Below are 18,075 nucleotides of genomic sequence, written 5' to 3'. Positions count from 1 at the left end.
CTTGTAACCAGTAATTGTGGTGGTTTGAAACAAAACCCTGTAATTACAGACTTGGGTACAGATGCAAATCACTGATTGCAGTTTCCCTTACTGGACACAACAAAGCTATTGTCTCAAAGCTATTCGGGTGATTCTCTAATTCATGATTGGCTTTAATTGGCTTCCATTTAGAAACATATAACAGAGGATGAGAACCTGAATGTATGTAGACCACCAATTTGAAATCAGATAACCAACCACTAAGCACACCTAACCGATACCTGCAATTTTCAGACTGAATGGTTTACTGCTACTCTTTCATTCTGAACCACTCAAAAGAATCCATGAAATTAAACCAAAATCATTTCAGTGTTCATCCCATCTTAACATTCTTATTTTCAGGAAATGACATGGAAATAGGCTTTGTTTATTTACTTTATTTACTCTATCCATGTTCATTTCTGATTGAGAGAAATAGAAATAAACATGGTATTAATTTCAAAAGAAAGCACACTAATAATTTGTCACACACACATATAAACAGTGCAGTCACCTGAGCCATTTAAACACACATGCAGACAACCAAAATGTGACAGGGCAAGAGGCTTTTAGCTACCCCTTGAAGAGTATAATCAAATAAATAACTTAATGAATAGAATTGGGGATAGTAAACCCTAAAGGTCCATTAGAAACGAGACAAAAATCTACAGTACTCCAAGTAAATTGTTCAGATATGCATTTACAGAGCTGTAGATGTTAAAATAATACTGACATTCTGACGTCACATTCGTAATTGGTTTGTGGTTTAAGGTTGCATGAAAAAGTGAACAATCTGTACTACGAGTATTGAAAATGGGACATCCCAGTATGCCATTTGCTTTCAAGGAAAATGCACCATTTATGAGCTTACTGTTTTCTCCATTCCATAAAAATGCTTTAATCTGGTGACTAGGTAACAAATAAGTTGAATAAAACACAGAACTTCCTCCTTTTCCTGTCATATACTTAGCTTCTTAAAACAAAGCGAAGATTTTCGTTTAATTCATTTGTAGCCATTGGTTTACTGCTTAGGTATATGTACTTTTGGCAATTTATCTTTTTAAATTAATAGAAAATATCTGTTAGCTTACTGTTTGAAAGCCAACATGCTGCCTGAAAAATGAAAAACATTAAGAGAGAAGGCATTTAAAAGCCTTTCTTGTTACAAACTTTTGTATTTACAAGGTATAGTAAGATTGTGCCTCGAAATGTCTCTTGTAATCCAAGACTTCATCATCTGGGATCCAGTGACTTTCCCTCCAGGATGATCTGGATTTCCTTTGCATCCAGAGTCTCATAAGTCAGCAGGGCATCGGCCAGCAGCTTGTGTTCTTTGCTGTAGGTCCTGAGTAGCTTCTTTGCCCTGTCATACGAGTTCTGAAAAAGAAAATTAAAAGATGAATTCCCACAATCATCAATCAAATATCACTTACAAGCAAAAGCTAACCACCTACCTGCAAAAGCGCCCTGACTTCCTGTTCTACAGCAGCCTGGGTCTCCGGGCTATGGTTCGTCAGGTCACTGTAGGTCATGACCCCCAGCTGTTCAAAACACAAAAAGGTGAGTGAACTACAGTTACAGGCACAACAGTAATTCACAAAGGCTTCACACAAGTTTCTGATTACAACAGGATCCTGACGTTACAGATGGGCGGATGTGAGTGTAGTTTAGACCCTGTGTGTGTGGCGCTCATTTTTGGACGTGGAGTATGAGTGCCGGGGAAGGGATTAGGATGAAACGCAGATTTAAGTCTGGAATGTGAGCGCTTAGACATCCCTAATGGCTCTGAACACGTGGAAGGACTCAAATGGCGTCTCCTTTCTTTTTTAATTTAATATAAATTTTTACTTAAAGGATTAGTTCATATTCAGAAGAAAATTCTTGATAATTTATTAACCCCCATGGCATCCAAGATGTTAATTTCTTTATTTCTTTAGTCACAAAGAAATTAAGGTTTTTGAGAAAAACATTCCAGGATTTTTCTCCATATTGTGGACTAATGGCTCCCAACGGGTTGAAGGTCCAAATTTCAGTTTCAATGCAGCTTCAAAGGGCTCTACATGATCCCAGTCAAGGAATAAGGGTCTCATCTAGCTAAACAATTGGTAATTTTCTTTAAAAACAAAAACAAAAACATTTATATACTATGTGACGAGTCGGCTGCCTCCCCCCTAATTATCAGCACCCCCCGCCATTTAAATGCCGAGCGCGCCTCTCTTCCAGCGTGCATTCCCCCAGGAAGCACCGTGAAAGCTCATAAGGAGGTTGAAGCCGCAGGAGATGCCGCCGCCCCCTAGCGCCCCGGTCCCAAGCGGGGGAGCGTGTGCGGCCGCCGGACTCCGCCCCTTTCCTGGACCCTTCCCTACCGAACACTGCCCTCCTTCACGATACCCCTTCACACGAGGACACCAGATTCCCCTGTTTATTTTGGACACTATTATTTCCCGTTTGGACACTTTCCCTTTTATTTTCTGTTTAATAAAAGCCTCTCCGAGGCCTGACGCCACACCCACTGTGTCTGTCGTTCGTCGCTCCCGCCACAACTTTTTAACCACAAAATTTAGGTTGAACTTCAAACACGGTTAGTTCTTCGTCAGTGTACTTCGGTTTAAAAAGGTAGGGTAGGGTGAAAAATGCCATCTCATTTTCTCCTCCAAATTCAAAATTGCCTGACATCGTTGTTTTACCCTATTTTGTAAAGGCTATTTGACTTTCTTTGCACATTTTCTTTGTAAACACTGGGTCGGTACTTCTGCCAACATCACATGTATTTATTTACGAACTGAATGAAGGCAAGCTAGTGCAAGATGAGCATTTGTGGTTAAAAGTATATACATTTTTATTTTTTTAAGAAAATGACAAATCGTTTCGCTAGATAAGACAATTATTTCTTGGCTGGGATCATGTAGCCCTTGTGAGCCCTTTGAAGCAGAATTGAAACTGCAATTTGGACCTTCAACTCGTTCATCACAATTGATTTTTATTCCGGAAGTGAATGAATCATTTAAAATGTGATCTGATGTAGTAGAATTCGCTTTGACCTACAATAGTTCCTTGAAATACCATCTGAGATTGTAAATGAATAGTTTAAACTGCATTCAAATGTTCACAATTATCTGATGTGCAATAATTGGCATGATTTGCAAGTAAACAAACTATAAAATTCATTACTGACAACATTTTCACCTTGTCACTCATTCCAAACCGTGTCACCATCATCTGTGCTATTTTAGTGGCTCCATCAAAATCACTGGATGCTCCTGTAAGATTAACAAATAAAACATCATGATGTTGATATTTCCAAAAATTCAAAGTAGCAGTGATCAGTTAGGGCCACCTCTCACCGGTAGTGATGTGATCATTTCCAAACACCAGTTCCTCAGCGACCCTGCCGCCCATGCTGACGTCCATTTGTGCAAGCAGCTGGGCCCGTGTCTCACTCCAACGATCGTTCTCTGGCAGCAAGGATACCTGAGAGACCAGAGGAACAGAGAAAGCACCTCAATGGGTTTATAAAGTTTACTCTGGAGACCAAAAGCTATAGTTTCTTGGAAGGCTCTGCAAAAATACTGTTGAGCGTTTTTTGTCTGAAAAGCTTTAATTGTGAAATAACTACTGAACATCATAATCAAAGATTAAAGTTGGAGCTATCCTAGGTGTACATGACTTTGTTCTTTCAGACAAATACTATATAAAAACGAGTTATGATTAAAAAAAATGTGCCGGCACTTCCAAGCTTAAAGGAGAAGTTCACGTCCAGAACAAAAATGTACATAATTTACTCACCCTCTTGTCATGCAAGATGTTCATGTCTTTCTTTCTTCAGTTAAAAAGAAATTATGTTTTTTGAGGAAAACATTTCAGGATTTCTCTCCATATAGTGGACTATGGTGCCCGCAAGTTTGAACTTCCAAAATGCAGTTTAAATGCAGCTTCAAAGCGCTTGAAATGATACCATCAAAGGAAGAAGGGTCTTATCTAGTGAAACAATTGGTCATTTTCTAAACAAATTGACAATTTATGTACTTTTTAACCTCAAATGCTCATCTTGTCTAGTGTTGTGTGTATTCTGTGTATTCCAGTTCAAGACATTTAGGGTATGTAGAAAAATCTAATTTTCTTCTCCAACTTTAAAATCATCCTAAATCACTCCAGAAGTGCTGACTCAGTGTTTACAAAAGTAGATCAAATATGCTTTACATAAAAATCGAAAACAGCAATATACCCTAACTGTCTGGACCCTGAATATACAGAGTACACAGAGCTTGATGAGCATTTGAGGTTAAAAAGTATATAAATAGTAATTTTTTTCAGAAAATGACAGATCGTTTCGCTAAATAAGACCCTTCTTCCTCATCTGGGATCACATAGAGCCCTTTGAAGCTGCATTGAAACTGCAATTTGGAAGTTCAAACTCGGGGGCCCCATAGAAGTCCACTATATGAAGAGAAATCCTGAAATGTTTTCCACAAAAATCACTATTTCTTTTCGACTGAAGAAAGAAAGACATGAACATCTTGGATGACGAGGGGTGAGTAAATTATCTGTAAATTTTTGTTCTGGAAGTGAACTTCTCCTTTAATCGAACAGGTGAACAGGTGTAGATATTCAATAGTCCTATAGAAGTTCGATAATAGAAGTCCATCCATCAAGAAAAAAGTGCTCCACACAGCTCTGGAGGATTAATAAAGGAAGTAAAGCTGCTCCTGTAAAAAAAACTTAGTTCTCCCGAGACCAGCATTTTCTTATATACACCTAGGATGGCTTGAGGGTGGCTAAATCATGATGTAATATTCATTTTTGGGTAAACTATCCCTTGAAGATAGGGATGCACGATATGTATCGGTCGATAACTTGCGCGTTTTGTCAGTAAAGCCGGTTCTGTAATCAGCGGTACTTTATCGACCGATTGGTATCGGTGCATCCCTACTTGAAGACCAGCTACTCACATGACCAAGTGAAGGGCCACGTGGCATGATGGTAGCTTTGTTGATAGGCATAGCGTCTTTGGTGTAATAAGCCACTATAGCGTGTCCTGACTCATGATAGGCTGTGATCATCTTATTTCTCTTGTCTATCTCCACACTCCTGCGCTCTGGGCCTGGACAGACAGAGAAGAGGAGGTCAGGAAAGAATATCTTGATCAAAGCAATAATCCCCATCACATGGTCCAGAGAGAAATTTCTATGTCCCCACAGCCCTCACCCATCAGGATCTTATCCTTCGCAAACTCTAGATCCTTCATGGTCACCAGGTCTTTCCCATCGGCTGCTGCTTTCAGTGCCCCCTGGTTCACCAGGTTCTCCAGTTCGGCTCCTGAGAAACCTACTGTTCCCCTAGCAATGATCTCTGCATTAACAGCTATAAAACACACAAAAACAGATTATTTTCTGGGATTGTCCTAACAACAATCTTTTGAAACATATTCTGGCTTAGTTCAGTTCCAGAATAAACATTTCCTGATTATTTACTCACCCCCATGCCATCCATGTTTATGTCTTTCTTTCTTTAGTCAAAAAGAAATTAAGAAAACATTCTACGATTTTTCTCCATATAGTGGACTTCAATGAATATCAGCAGGTTGAAGGTCTAAACTGCAGTTTCAATGCAGCTTCAAAGTGCTCTTAACAATCCCAACTCATCTTACACTAGCTCTGCGATGCACATGCACGTCTTAACTCATTAATTAGTCACGTCGGAAAAGTGCACGGTTAGTTAGTCATCTGTGTATTTCAGTTAAAAAAAATCTCATTTTCTACTCCAACTTCAAAATGGTCTAACATTGTTGTTTTACCTTTTTTTTCCGCATTTGCTTTGTAAACACTGGGACAGTACTTCCACCTACATCACACAGTCCAGGTATTGCAAGACAAGCATTTGTGGTTTAAATGTATACACATTTTAATTTTATTTTAAAAAATGAAATATCGTTTTGCTAGATAAGACACTTATTCCTCGGCTGGGATTGTGTATGTGGATGACATAGGGGTGAGTAAATTACCAGGAATTTTGTTTCGGGAAGTGCACTAATCATTTAATAATTCTTACCAGAATCCACTTTAATTTTTTTCAAATACCACTCCAGGATTTCTGTGCGTCCCTTGACATCTGGTCTTGGCACGGTGACCTGCATGTCAAACCGGCCTGGTCGCACCAGAGCACTGAAACACATCATCATAAGAAGTTTACAGATTTTAGCTATCACAAAGATTGTTTGAATTTGAGAGTAAAACAGCTCAAAAGCAGTAGAAACTACCTGCTATAAGTTTCATGTTACAGCTAGAGTCAAATATTCTTAGATAATGATGAATATCAAAGGGATTTGTGGTTGTTGCTTTAATGCCTTTAAAGCGTTTTTGCATATGTGAGCTGCACTATGCAAATTATGGAACCCACTTGCGAGTCTATAAGTCTAATGCTGGGCCTGAAATTGCATACTGCTTCAGTAGGAACTACATTTAAATTTGAACGTACTTCATGACCATTAAAACAGTACGTTCTATATAGTATGAATGGAATTCGGACGTACTACATCCGCTGTGTCTCCACTTTCCGCCATTGTTCAAATAACGACTCCTTTCCTGGAGCCTGAAGTGTCCATGGTATGCGTACTGCAGAATTCGGGCGGAAGCAGTAGGTCATCCGGGTACTTCTCGTCTACTGTATTATTTCGATTACTATGAATTCGGACATACTACTCGCCTCACATACTGTTTTTCGCATTCTATATAGTAGGGAAGTATGCATTTTCAGACGCAGCTTCTTGTGTGCCTACATGTATGAACATGGAATTACAGGTATAGTTTAAAGAAAAACAAAAATTCTGTCTTGTGAATATAATGTTCACTATATAAAGTGACAGTATCTCATCAGATGACTTTGGATTAATCTAGTCGATTCATATGGATTCATTTTACTATGTCCTTATGACTTTTTTTGGATCTTCTAAGTTTTGGTAACCTGGACTTTCAATGGAGGGAAAGTAATCTCTGAAGTTTTATAAATGTCCTAATTTGAGTTTCTTATTGGTTTCAACATGAAGGTGAGTCAATGATGACAGAATTTTCATTTTTGAATGAACTATTCCTTTAAAGGACTAAAAATTTACAGATAATGTACTCACCCCCTTGTCATCCAAGATATTTGTGTCTTTATTTAATCAGTCGTAAAGAAATTATGTTTTTTGAGGAAAACATTTCAGGATTTCTCTCCATATAATGGACTTCTATGGTGCCCCCAAGTTTGAACTTTCAAAATGCAGTTTAAATGCAGATTTAAAGGGCTCTAAACAATCCCAGCCGAGGAAGAAGGATCTTATTTAGTAAAACAATCGGTTGTTTTCTGAAAACATATACAATTTGTATACTTTTTGTCTAGCTCTGCATGAACTCTGTGTTCATGACAGTTAGGGTATGTCGGAAAACTCCCATCTCATTTTCTTTTGTTTCTTTTGTTTTGCTAGATAAGACCCTTCTTTCTTTGCTGGGATCGTTTAGAGCCCTTTGAAGCTGCATTTAAGCTGCATTTTGGAAGTTCAAACTCGGAGGCACCATAGAAGTCCACTATATGGAGAGAAATCCTGAAATGTTCAAAAACTTTTCGACTGAAGAAAGAAAGACATGAACATCTTGGATAGCAAGGGGTTCAGTACATTATCTGTAAATTTTTGTTCTGGAAGTGAACTAATCCTTCAACTGATGGCTGTAGAAACCTACTTGTCCAAAGCTTCGGCAAAGTTTGTAGCTCCAATCACAATGACTCCTTCATTGGGTTTAAACCTAAAATCATCAAAATACTAAAATCAAATATGTGTCATTTATTTAAAAAGAAGAAATGTAATAAAAAGCCATTGACTTACCCGTCCATCTCAGCGAGCAGTTGGTTGATGGTTTGTCGTGAGTATGGGTGCATGGGAGACTCGATTCTCTTTCCTCCTACACTGTCCAGCTCGTCAATAAATATTACACATGGTGCACTAGCTTTGGCTTCCTCTGTACAGTAAAGGAGAAATTTTAATAACACCAGAAGCATTATGTGCGATACAAGATTATGTTTCTTCTTAAAGGACTCACTGAAAAGGTTTCTGATGCGACTCGCACCGACTCCCACAAACATTTCGTCAAACTCTGACCCGGAGGCGTAGTAAAATGGCACGTCTGCTTCACCTGCTACAGCTCTGGCCAACAGGGTTTTTCCTGTTCCTGGAGGCCCCACAAGTAAGATACCTAAAATACACAACTAGGTTAGATATGTTATACACTATCAGTCAAAAATTTTTGAACAGTAAAAATGTTTATGTTTTTTTTTTAAAGAACTCTCTTCTGCTCACCAAGCCTACTGCAAAACAGTAAAATTGTACAATATTTTTACTATTTAAAATAACTGTTTTCTATTTGAATAAATTTTAAATGTAATTTATTCCAGTGATTTCAAAGCTGAATGTTTAGCATCATTACTCCAGCCACATGATCCTTCAGAAATCATTCTAATATTCTGATTAGCTGCTCAAAAAACATTTGTTATTATGTTGACAACAGCTGAGTGTATTTTGTTCAGGTTTCTTTGATTAAAAAGAAAGTTCAGAAGAACAGAATTTATCTGAAATAGAGATCAATTTGTAACTTTATAAATGTCTTTATTGTCACTTTTGATCAATTTAAAGCATCCTTGCTAAATAAAAATAATAATTTCTATAATTTCTCCTCCCCCCACCCAAGAGTCCAAGTTTTTGAATGGTATAGTGTATGTTACAAAAGCTTTTTATTTCAGATAAATGCTGATCTTTGGTTCATACTATTCATCAAAGAATCCTGAAAAACATGTACTCAATTGTTTTAAATATTATTATGAATAATGATGATGATAAATGTTTAATGAACAGCAAATCAACATATTAGAATGATTTCTGTAGGATCATGTGACACTTAAGACTGGAGTAACAATGATGAAAATTTAGCTTTGATCAAAGGAATAATTTACATTTTAAAAGCAGTTCATTTAAAAGGTAAAAATATTTCACAATATTACTGCTTTTGCTGTATTTTGGATCAAATAAATGCTGGCTTGGTTAGCAGAAGAGACTTTGTTTTTTTTACAAATATTAAACATCTTACTGTACAAAAACTTTTGACTGGTAGTGTACAAATGAAAAACAAAAAACCTGTAAGTAGATGAAGTAAAGAGTTTCACCTTTGGGAAGTTTACCACCGAGCACAGTGAATTTTTGGGGGTTTCGCAAAAATTCAACAACATCCTGAAGCTCGTTTTTTGCCTCCTCTACACCTTTCACATGTTCAAAAGTGACGTTCTTCATCTGAACAGGGTCCACAGCCGAATCCAGACCAGAAGTGGTGCGGAAACGAACTACACAGGTAAACAGATAAAATGAAGACTTAAACATACTGCATTCTAACAATATGATCAGAACTAGAGTCAGAAGAAGTTAAAAAAAAAACACCAGCAATTTCACAACACATCAACAAAACAGCTACAGTCTAATGAATGCTATCACTCAATATATTTTTGACAAACAAATACAAGAAAAGAATAAAATGAGAAACAAACCAGTGTCGGAAAATGACCCTTTACCCGAGAAGAGAGGGCTTCTGGACACACCATACAAACCCACCAGCAGGAGGACAAAAATAATCAGACGTGTCCTCTTTACAGAGTCTGTTAAAAACCGAAGATGTAAGAACAAAGTTCCTGGAGCAAACACATTTTTACTTTTAAACAGACTCTTAGATGAGATGCTTAAAAAAGCCAAAAAGCTTTACCTTGAGTCCTTTGTGTCAAAGCCTGGGCTTTCATGAAGCCCTCTGTGAAGCCGGTCTTAAATGCATCCTGGTGAGATTCTGGCAAGTTATTCTGTTTCAATAACTGGTCAAGACTCCCCGTGTCTTGCTTTTCCTTCATAAGGAGGCTCTGAAGAGGACAAAGAATAAGATACAGAAAATGGGTTAAAGGAGAAGTTCACTTCCAGAACAAAAATTTACTCGCCTCCTTGTCATCCAAGATGTTCATTTCTTTCTTTCTTCATTGGTAAAGAAATTCAGGATTTAACTCCATATAGTATATATAAAAAACATAATTTCTTTACAACTGAAGAAAGAAAGACATGAGCATCTTGGATGTCAAGAGGGTGAGTACATTATCTGTAAAATTTTATTCTGGAAGTGAATTTCTCCTGTAAGTACATTCAGATTTCTGTTGTATTTCATAGACCAGACCTGCCTTAACTATTCATGTAAATAGTCATGTTGCTTACTAACCTTCATAAAGGTTGGCGTATAATTCTCTGCATCTACTGGACCTTCAGAATCAGACTGCAGATGTCTGGTCTTGGACCTCATTGTCTTGAAACCTCTGTGTTGGACCCATACTAAGCATTAACACAAAAAGACATCAAAATAAACCCAAAAGACCATCTATAACATCCAGATTGTGAACGGCCTTTAAAAGAATAGTTCATCCAAAATTAATTCTGTCATTAATTACTTACCCTTGTGTCGTTCCAAACCCATTAGATCTTTGTTCATCTTCAGAACACAAATTAAAATGTTTTTAAACGAAATCTGAGAGCTCTCTGACCCTCCATAGACCGCAAGGGTACTACCATGTTCAAGTCCACAAAGGCACCAAGAACATCGAATAAAATAGTCCATGTAACATCACCGGATCAACTGTAATTTTATGAAGCTACGAGAAAACTTTCAGAAAGAGCTTAATTTGCGTTCTGAAAAACGAACAAAGGTCTGATAGGTTTGGAACTAATTAATGACAGAATTTTATTTTTGGGTGAACTACTGTACCCCTTTAATATTTTGCAAATTTTTAGGTAAAGATTACATTGCAGATGATGCAGATCTACGCAGGCAGCCTGGAGGGGGCTGGAACTTTGCGTGTGAAACACCGGAGAGCCAAAGAGTCCCGTGTTTTTGTGAGAAATCCCTACATTAACAAAGAGACATTCAATATACATTACTCAACACTTTGCTAAGAACAAAATGGGTCATTAATTTCCAAAAGACAAAAAAAAAAAAAAATCAGTTTTAAGACTGAAAAGCTGTAGAGAACAATAAACTTGTTGGTGCATTTCCACATCCCAATAAATATGTTACCTATTATCAACTTGTGATCTAGCCTGCACAAAGCATACAAGTACAGCATGTTTGAAATAGCAGTGTTATTTCCTGTGAAACTGGAGCAGCCTATATTTAAATGCTCAACAGCACAATGTTGATAAAAAAAAGATTGCGTGTGATTGCATAAACAAGCTCTGTAAGGGAATAAATCTAAAAATTGAGCTAACAACACTTTACAGAGATAAATATACTTCAAAACATGACTTTATCACCTCGTGTTGTAGGTAACCTCACCATATTTGTTTTGGAAGAAGGAGGGGGTGGAAATGTGAGATGTTCTCCAAGCTGTTGAGTTTTGAGCAGAGCTGGAGATGGATTTCTCCTCTGGATCTATAGAAGGCAGTAGACGCTCCAGAACATCATGTACATGACTTAACCTCAGTTCTGACAGACCCAGGTCCTTCAAGTTTACTTTGGGCTGTGAAAAAAATTAAGTTAGTATTTGTAGCATCATATGTTAAAATTTCAAATGTTTTCATTTTTTAGTTTCCATTTTCATTTTTTATTTCGTACATACTTTTTTAATATGTACACTACCAGTCAAAAGTTTTTGAACAGTAATTTTTAATGTTTTTAAAGAAGTTTCTGCTCACCAAGCAAGCATTTATTTGATCCTAAATACAGTGAAAGCAGTAATGCTGTGAAAATGTTTTACTATTTTAAATAGCTGCTTTCTATTTGAATATTTAAAAAATACATAATTTATTCCTGTGATCAAAGCTATATTTTCAGCATCATTACCCCAGTCTCCAGTGTCACATGATCCTTCTGATATCATTCTAATATGCTGATTTGCTGTTTAAGAAATATTTTTATTATCATTATTATAATTAATACTTCAAACGGTTGAGTACATTTTCTAGGATTATTTGATAAATAGAAAGATCAGCATTTATCTGAAATAAAAACTATTGTAACATTATACACTATACCATTCAAAAGCTTGAAGTCAGTATAATTTTTTTGGGAAAGAAATTAATACTTTAATTTCGCTAGAATGCTTTCAATTGATCAAAAGTGATGATAAAAACATTTATAATGTTACAAAAGTTTTCTATTTCAGACACATGCTGTTCTAATGAACTTTCTATTCATCAAAGAAACCTGAAAAATTTTACTTAGCTGTTTTCAACATAATAATAAATGTTTTTTTGAGCAGAAAATCTGAATATTAGAATGATTTCTAAATGATCGTGTGACTGGAGTAATGAGGCTAAAAATTCAGCTTTGAAATCACAGGAATAAATTACATCTTAAAATACATTCATATAGAAAACAGTTATTTTAAAATATTACTGTTTTGCTGTACTTTGAATCAAATAAATGCAGGCTTGGTGAGCAGAAGAGACTTCTTTAAAAACATTATAAATATTTCAGTCCAAAAACTTTTGACTGGTAATGTATTTAAATTGTAAAATGCAAACTGTAAATTGTATTTATTAATTTTTTATTTCAGTTTTAGTTGTTTTTGGATATCAGGTGAAACTAAATAAAATATACTGGCAATTAGCTCCAATAAAAGTACATTTGTTTATTTAAATGTATCTCCATTTATATATGTTTTATTTTAAGTAATAAAAATGGTTCACTTTTAGTTAACTATAACAACCCTAGTGTAAACAAGAACTCTAGCATGCTCATAAAAAAAAAAGTGCGTGCAGTCGCCGTGACTGTCATACCTCACTGAGAAGTGGGTCATGTTCAGGTGAAAGGTCTCTCTGTAGACTCTGCACAGATGTGGTTACGGCTGTGTTGGCAGAACTCTTCAAGTACTGGACCACATTGATCAAATGGGTCAAAGGCACTGTTCCCTAAAAAAACATTTAGATCACATTGCACAGCTTAGAAAATACTGGTTAGCAAATAAAAGAATAAAATTGCATTAAAGGAGTAGTTCACTCGCAGAACAAAAATTTACAGATAATGTACTCACCCCCGGTCATCCAAGATGTTCATGTTTTTCTTTCTTCAGTCGTAAAGAAATGGTGTTTTTTGAGGAAAACATTTTTTTCAAACTCGGGATTTCTCTCTCAAGGAGAAATTTCTATGGTGCCCTCGAGTTTGAACTTCCAAAATGCAGTTTAAATGCAACTTCAAAGAGCTCTAAATGATCCCAGCTGTGGAAGAAGGGTCTTATCTAGCAAAACGATTGGTTATTTTCTAAAAAAAAAAAAACATTTACAACTTATATACTTTTTAATCTCAAATGCTCGTCTTGCCAAGCTAGACAAGACAAGTATTTGAGGTTAAAAAGTATATCATTTTTCTTTTTTTTTTTGCTAGATAGGACCCTTCTTCCTCGGCTGGGATCATTTAGAGCCCTTTGAAGCTGCATTTTGGAAATTCAAACTTGGGGGCACCATAGAAGTCCATAATATGGAGAGAAATCCTGAAATGTTTTCCTCAAAAAACATAATTTCCATACGACTGAAGAAAGAAAGACATGAACATCTTGAATGGCAAGGGGGTGAGTACATTATCTGTAAATTTTTGTTCTGAAAGTGAACTACTCCTTTAAGTTGCCAGACCTAATTTAAGTTATCATAAAGTGACTGATAAGCTCTTTCTTTATGATTGCTAATAGTTAGTCTGTAGGTCAGTTAAGTCACTCTGACATACTGACACACTCCTGAAACGTATCCCCTTTCTTCCCTCCAGACACGTACACCCTCTATCTCTCTATTAAACAGCTGTTGTTGTATAATAGGTACTGTTACATAATAATGTCATCAGAAAATATAATAATTAACTAAAAATGTTTTTATATAATATATGTATTTAGAATATCTGAATAGTATATATATATATATATATATATATATATATATATATATATATATATATAAACTAAAAAATCTCAACAGATTTAAATAAATACTGTCAGTATGACCGATGATGTAATCTGTTTGATGTGTGACTACAGGTATATACAACCTAAAGCATGAGAGAAATACTTGCTGTTAAAATAAACTTATATTTATTTAGGTGATATTATTGTTTCCAATATCAATTTCAATCAGCTTACGTTTAACGTAACAGTTACAAAATCAACGTTTGTCATTAAGATCCTCATTGACACTGTTGAGTTTCTCTTTCTCCTTCATTAGTACTCGCTAAAGCCGCTCATTTATTCACACAAAAGGGTTTTGGTAGCTACTATTTAAAACAATTAAACATCCTCATACCTGGGACTGAAAGGCTGTAGGAAGAGAAAACATATTTCGCTTGAATTTTCGTTGAGAGGTTTTCTTGTGCTCCTGTCAGATCCGCTGCTCTTCTGTTCTCAGGTTATGATCAGCGGTGTTGTTAATCTCACCGGTGACTCCACCCTCCCCTTTGTGAAACCGAAAGTCAGCGTTGTTAAATTCAGCGAGTTCATCGCTGTTACGTATGTCTTCACTTCTTCGACGGTGGTCTATGTAAACACCCGTTGTCTTTAGTGCCGCCTGTTGGACAATAACAGTGAAGCGTGAAAAAGTATTTTGGAAAATGTTTAGTTCATTACCTTAATAGCTTTTTTTCTAATAAAACGATAACATAAAATGGTTAAACTTTATTTTAAGGTGTCTTTGTTACAATGTAATGATACATTTAAATACTGAGTATTTAGTGTGCTTAATACGTGGTTAAGATTAGGGTTTGGTTTAAGGTTACTTGCATGTAATGATCAGTGTTGGGAAAGTTACTTTTAAAAGTAATGCATTACGATATTGTGTTACTCCCTAAAAAGTAATGCATTACGTTACTTAGTTACTTTTTATGGAAAGTATTGTTATGTTACTTTTGCGTTACTTTTTTAAATCTGGGGCATGGCTTGCTTGTTTGTTTTCAATATAAAATGTTCTGTTTTTGGCAAATTTAAAAGGCCCAAAAGCCTCAGGCTGAAGGAAAAGTACATTTACGTCTGTACAGTAGACCGCAGAAGAAAGTTCAACACTGTTAAGCAATAAACAAATTTAAAAATTAGAACAAATGTTAGTTTATCTTGAGTAATTTTTGCTTAGAATGCATTACAAGTAACGTAAATTACGTAATCAGAGTTACTTTTCCTTTACAAGAAAATAGAAAATGAGTTAATTTTTCAAAAAAGTAATGGCAGCTACTTTTTGTTTCCTTTATGTATTTAATCCTATTTTATAAACCAATCTCTTTGCTGCTGACCTTTGTTGATCCAGTTCAACTATACTAATAAGCAAAATTTACTTTTAACATTTGTGTTTCATTTTTCTCATTGCTGAAGAGTGTTGAACTTTCTTTTCCCACAGTTCTACTGTACAGACGTGAATTTACTTTTCCTTCAACCTTAGGCTTATTCATTTCACTTTTTGGTGTGAAAGGGCTTACATTTGCTAAAAATCTAACTTTTTACATTAAAAACAAACAAGCAAGCCCTACTCAGATTTAAAAATAACGCACAATAATGTAACATTACTTCCCATAAAAAGTAACTAAGTGATGTAATTTAACTAACTTTTTTAGGGGGTAATGCAATATTGTATTGCATTACTTTTAAAAGTAACTTTCCCCAACACTGCTTTTTTTTTTTTTTAATTAAACATAAAATACAAAAATTTGTAGCATAATATAAGACCAAGTACAATAACAGTCAGCATCCATATTACAAGTAAGGCAATAAAAAATAAGTAAATACATAAAATAAAAATTAAAACACAAGAAACTTTTACATGTCCGATTATATTTTCTGGGCACGACAATTTTTAAGTAATCTCAGTGAGGAGTAAAATAGTTTAAATTCGTTTAAGAAATGTTCAAAGCAGGGGGGCGAGTCTCTCCACTTACAACAATGTATATGCCCAACACTGCTTATTAAAATGGTTGAATTGGATCATCGAAGGTCAGCAGCAAAGTAATATTAAAATGGGATTAAATACATAATGTACATAATGTCACAGTTCTGTCTGTTTGTCGACTTGGTTTCTCCCATTGTCTCCCCCTGTCATTCTGTGATCATTTGGTTTATTCCCTCATTAGCGTTATCCCCGTCACCTGTGTTTAATGATTAGTTCCCCTTTATAAGTCTGTTTGTTTCCTGAGTTCTTTGTTGGTCTTTATTCGTTATTTGATGTTATCGCTACGTGTGTGGATGTTCCTGCCTGTTCCTGTCTGTTACTTGAAGAATATATTAAATATAGTGTTTATTGTTTATCTCGTCTTGTCCGTCCAGCACGTCACCCCATAACACAAAGTATATTTGTGTTATTTAACATATTTAATTATTGCAGGTTTGCGACATATTCTGAGTTGCATTTCACGGTTTTCATTCATTTTGAGGAATACTGAATCTGTTTTTTTGTGAGTGAGATGAATTAAAGCATGTTCACATTTGTGACCCTGGACCACAAAATCAGTCTTTTGTAGCAATAGCCCAGAGTCAGAATTATTTGAGTCAGATTTTTCTTTTATGCCAAAATTCATTAGGGTATTTAAATAAAGATAATGTTCCATGAAGATATTTTGTAAATTTCCTACTGTAAGGTCTATATCAAAACTTATTTTTTGCTAAGAACTTCATATGGACAACTTTAAAAGGTGTTTTTCCAAATATTTTGAATTTTTTGCGCCCTCAGATTGCAGATATTCAGATAGTTGTATCTCAACCACTGCCATATTCTACCAAACCAGATGATATGAATCTCGATTTTAAAAAATTGACACTTATGATTGGCTTTGTGGTCCAGGGTCAATCCTATTCTACAACTAAAGTAACATCTCAATCCCAATTTTTTCTCATGGTGTCTAACTTGAGAGGTAACTTGTGTTACTTATTTGAAAAAGTAACTCCCATATTTTCTTGTTATAATATATATATATGTTCTTGCGTTATAACCCAAAGGGAACGTTCTATTTACGTAAACGTTACAAAAACGTTCCTGGCCAACCAATAGGGAACGTTCTTGGGAACCAAAAATTGTTAGCTGGGACTTTACTAGTTACTTGAAAACCCTAATCTGATGTAACTCACATTACTTGTAATCTTGTAATGCGTCATCCCCAACACTGGCAATTATGCATAATTATTATATATTATATTAGCATATTAATGCATAATTATTATATATTATAGTAGTAAGTACATGTAACTTACTAACACAATCATAAAATAATCACATAAACCAATAAAATTACAAACGTTTAACAACGATTAAACAGTCTGTTATAAAAAATAATAATAAGATGGCTATTCAGGTCTGACCCTTTTCTTATTCAGATCAAAATAAACATTTAAAATAAACGAAAAACAACCACAACGGAGGATATTACTATAATGGGAATATCTTGCCTGTATTGTGGTATTATCACAGTAAAACCAAACAAAAAAAAAATCTCTTTTTAGCGCCATCTGGTGTTCGTGTAGCATCCTTCATCCCCGGATGTAGTGGGTACGTGTTTGCCTGACCGTTGCATAAGTGATCTTTTTTATTTATATAACAATACATCACTTTGAAAGACACAAATACTGTGATGATAACATACAATTACACTATAACCAAAATGGCGTGCTGGAACCGTCTGAAAACGTTAATTTATGAGCTAAGCGCATAGGCTAAGCAATTGGTTAGCTTTACTTCCGGGTTATTTAAAGAATACCCACAAGAATGGATAGGGTAGAAAATAGACAAACCCCCTGGTTAAAAGCCATTAAGCTGCGAGAGGCATATTTTACACATTTTGTCTGATCTCCATGCGCCCAACTGTCAAAATAGATAAAGCAGTCAAAATAAATATAATAAAATTATTAGATAACAAAGAATTAGATCAAAATATTATTACAAGCCTAACGTTAAATGCTTTAAAAAGTCTTTTTATATAGAAGTATTTTTTTATTCAACACCTTTTATGTTTGTATTTCTTTATTTATTATATATTACTAATAAACAACTAGCAGGATAAC

At 35.3% G+C, this 18,075-nt stretch overlaps 1 protein-coding gene across 2 annotated transcripts; it reads right to left on the bottom strand.

Moving 5' to 3' along the window:
• Positions 1 to 396: 396 nt before the first annotated feature.
• On the bottom strand, positions 397 to 14,468 carry yme1l1a (YME1-like 1a). Of its 2 annotated transcripts, none has more exons than XM_073830676.1 (18): positions 14,348 to 14,468; positions 12,842 to 12,973; positions 11,397 to 11,580; positions 10,867 to 10,968; positions 10,290 to 10,399; positions 9,795 to 9,942; positions 9,583 to 9,690; positions 9,208 to 9,381; positions 8,091 to 8,243; positions 7,877 to 8,009; positions 7,734 to 7,796; positions 6,067 to 6,179; positions 5,224 to 5,379; positions 4,968 to 5,119; positions 3,363 to 3,489; positions 3,205 to 3,278; positions 1,473 to 1,559; positions 397 to 1,395 (listed from the first exon to the last, which is right to left on the bottom strand). In XM_073830676.1, exons 1-18 carry the CDS (start codon positions 14,378 to 14,380, stop codon positions 1,252 to 1,254), a joined length of 2,193 nt encoding a protein of 730 aa, XP_073686777.1. In that variant the 5' UTR covers positions 14,381 to 14,468; the 3' UTR covers positions 397 to 1,251. The 2 variants fall into 2 exon arrangements, with proteins under 2 accessions (XP_073686777.1, XP_073686778.1); XM_073830677.1 differs by having other exon boundaries at positions 9,607 to 9,690.
• Positions 14,469 to 18,075: the final 3,607 nt, after the last annotated feature.

The sequence above is a fragment of the Garra rufa genome, chromosome 24, assembly GCF_049309525.1.
Source record: "Garra rufa chromosome 24, GarRuf1.0, whole genome shotgun sequence".
NCBI classification, from domain to species: domain Eukaryota; kingdom Metazoa; phylum Chordata; class Actinopteri; order Cypriniformes; family Cyprinidae; genus Garra; species Garra rufa.
The sequence above is the reverse complement of the archived record's forward strand: the minus strand, read 5'-3'. Positions and strand labels throughout refer to the sequence as shown.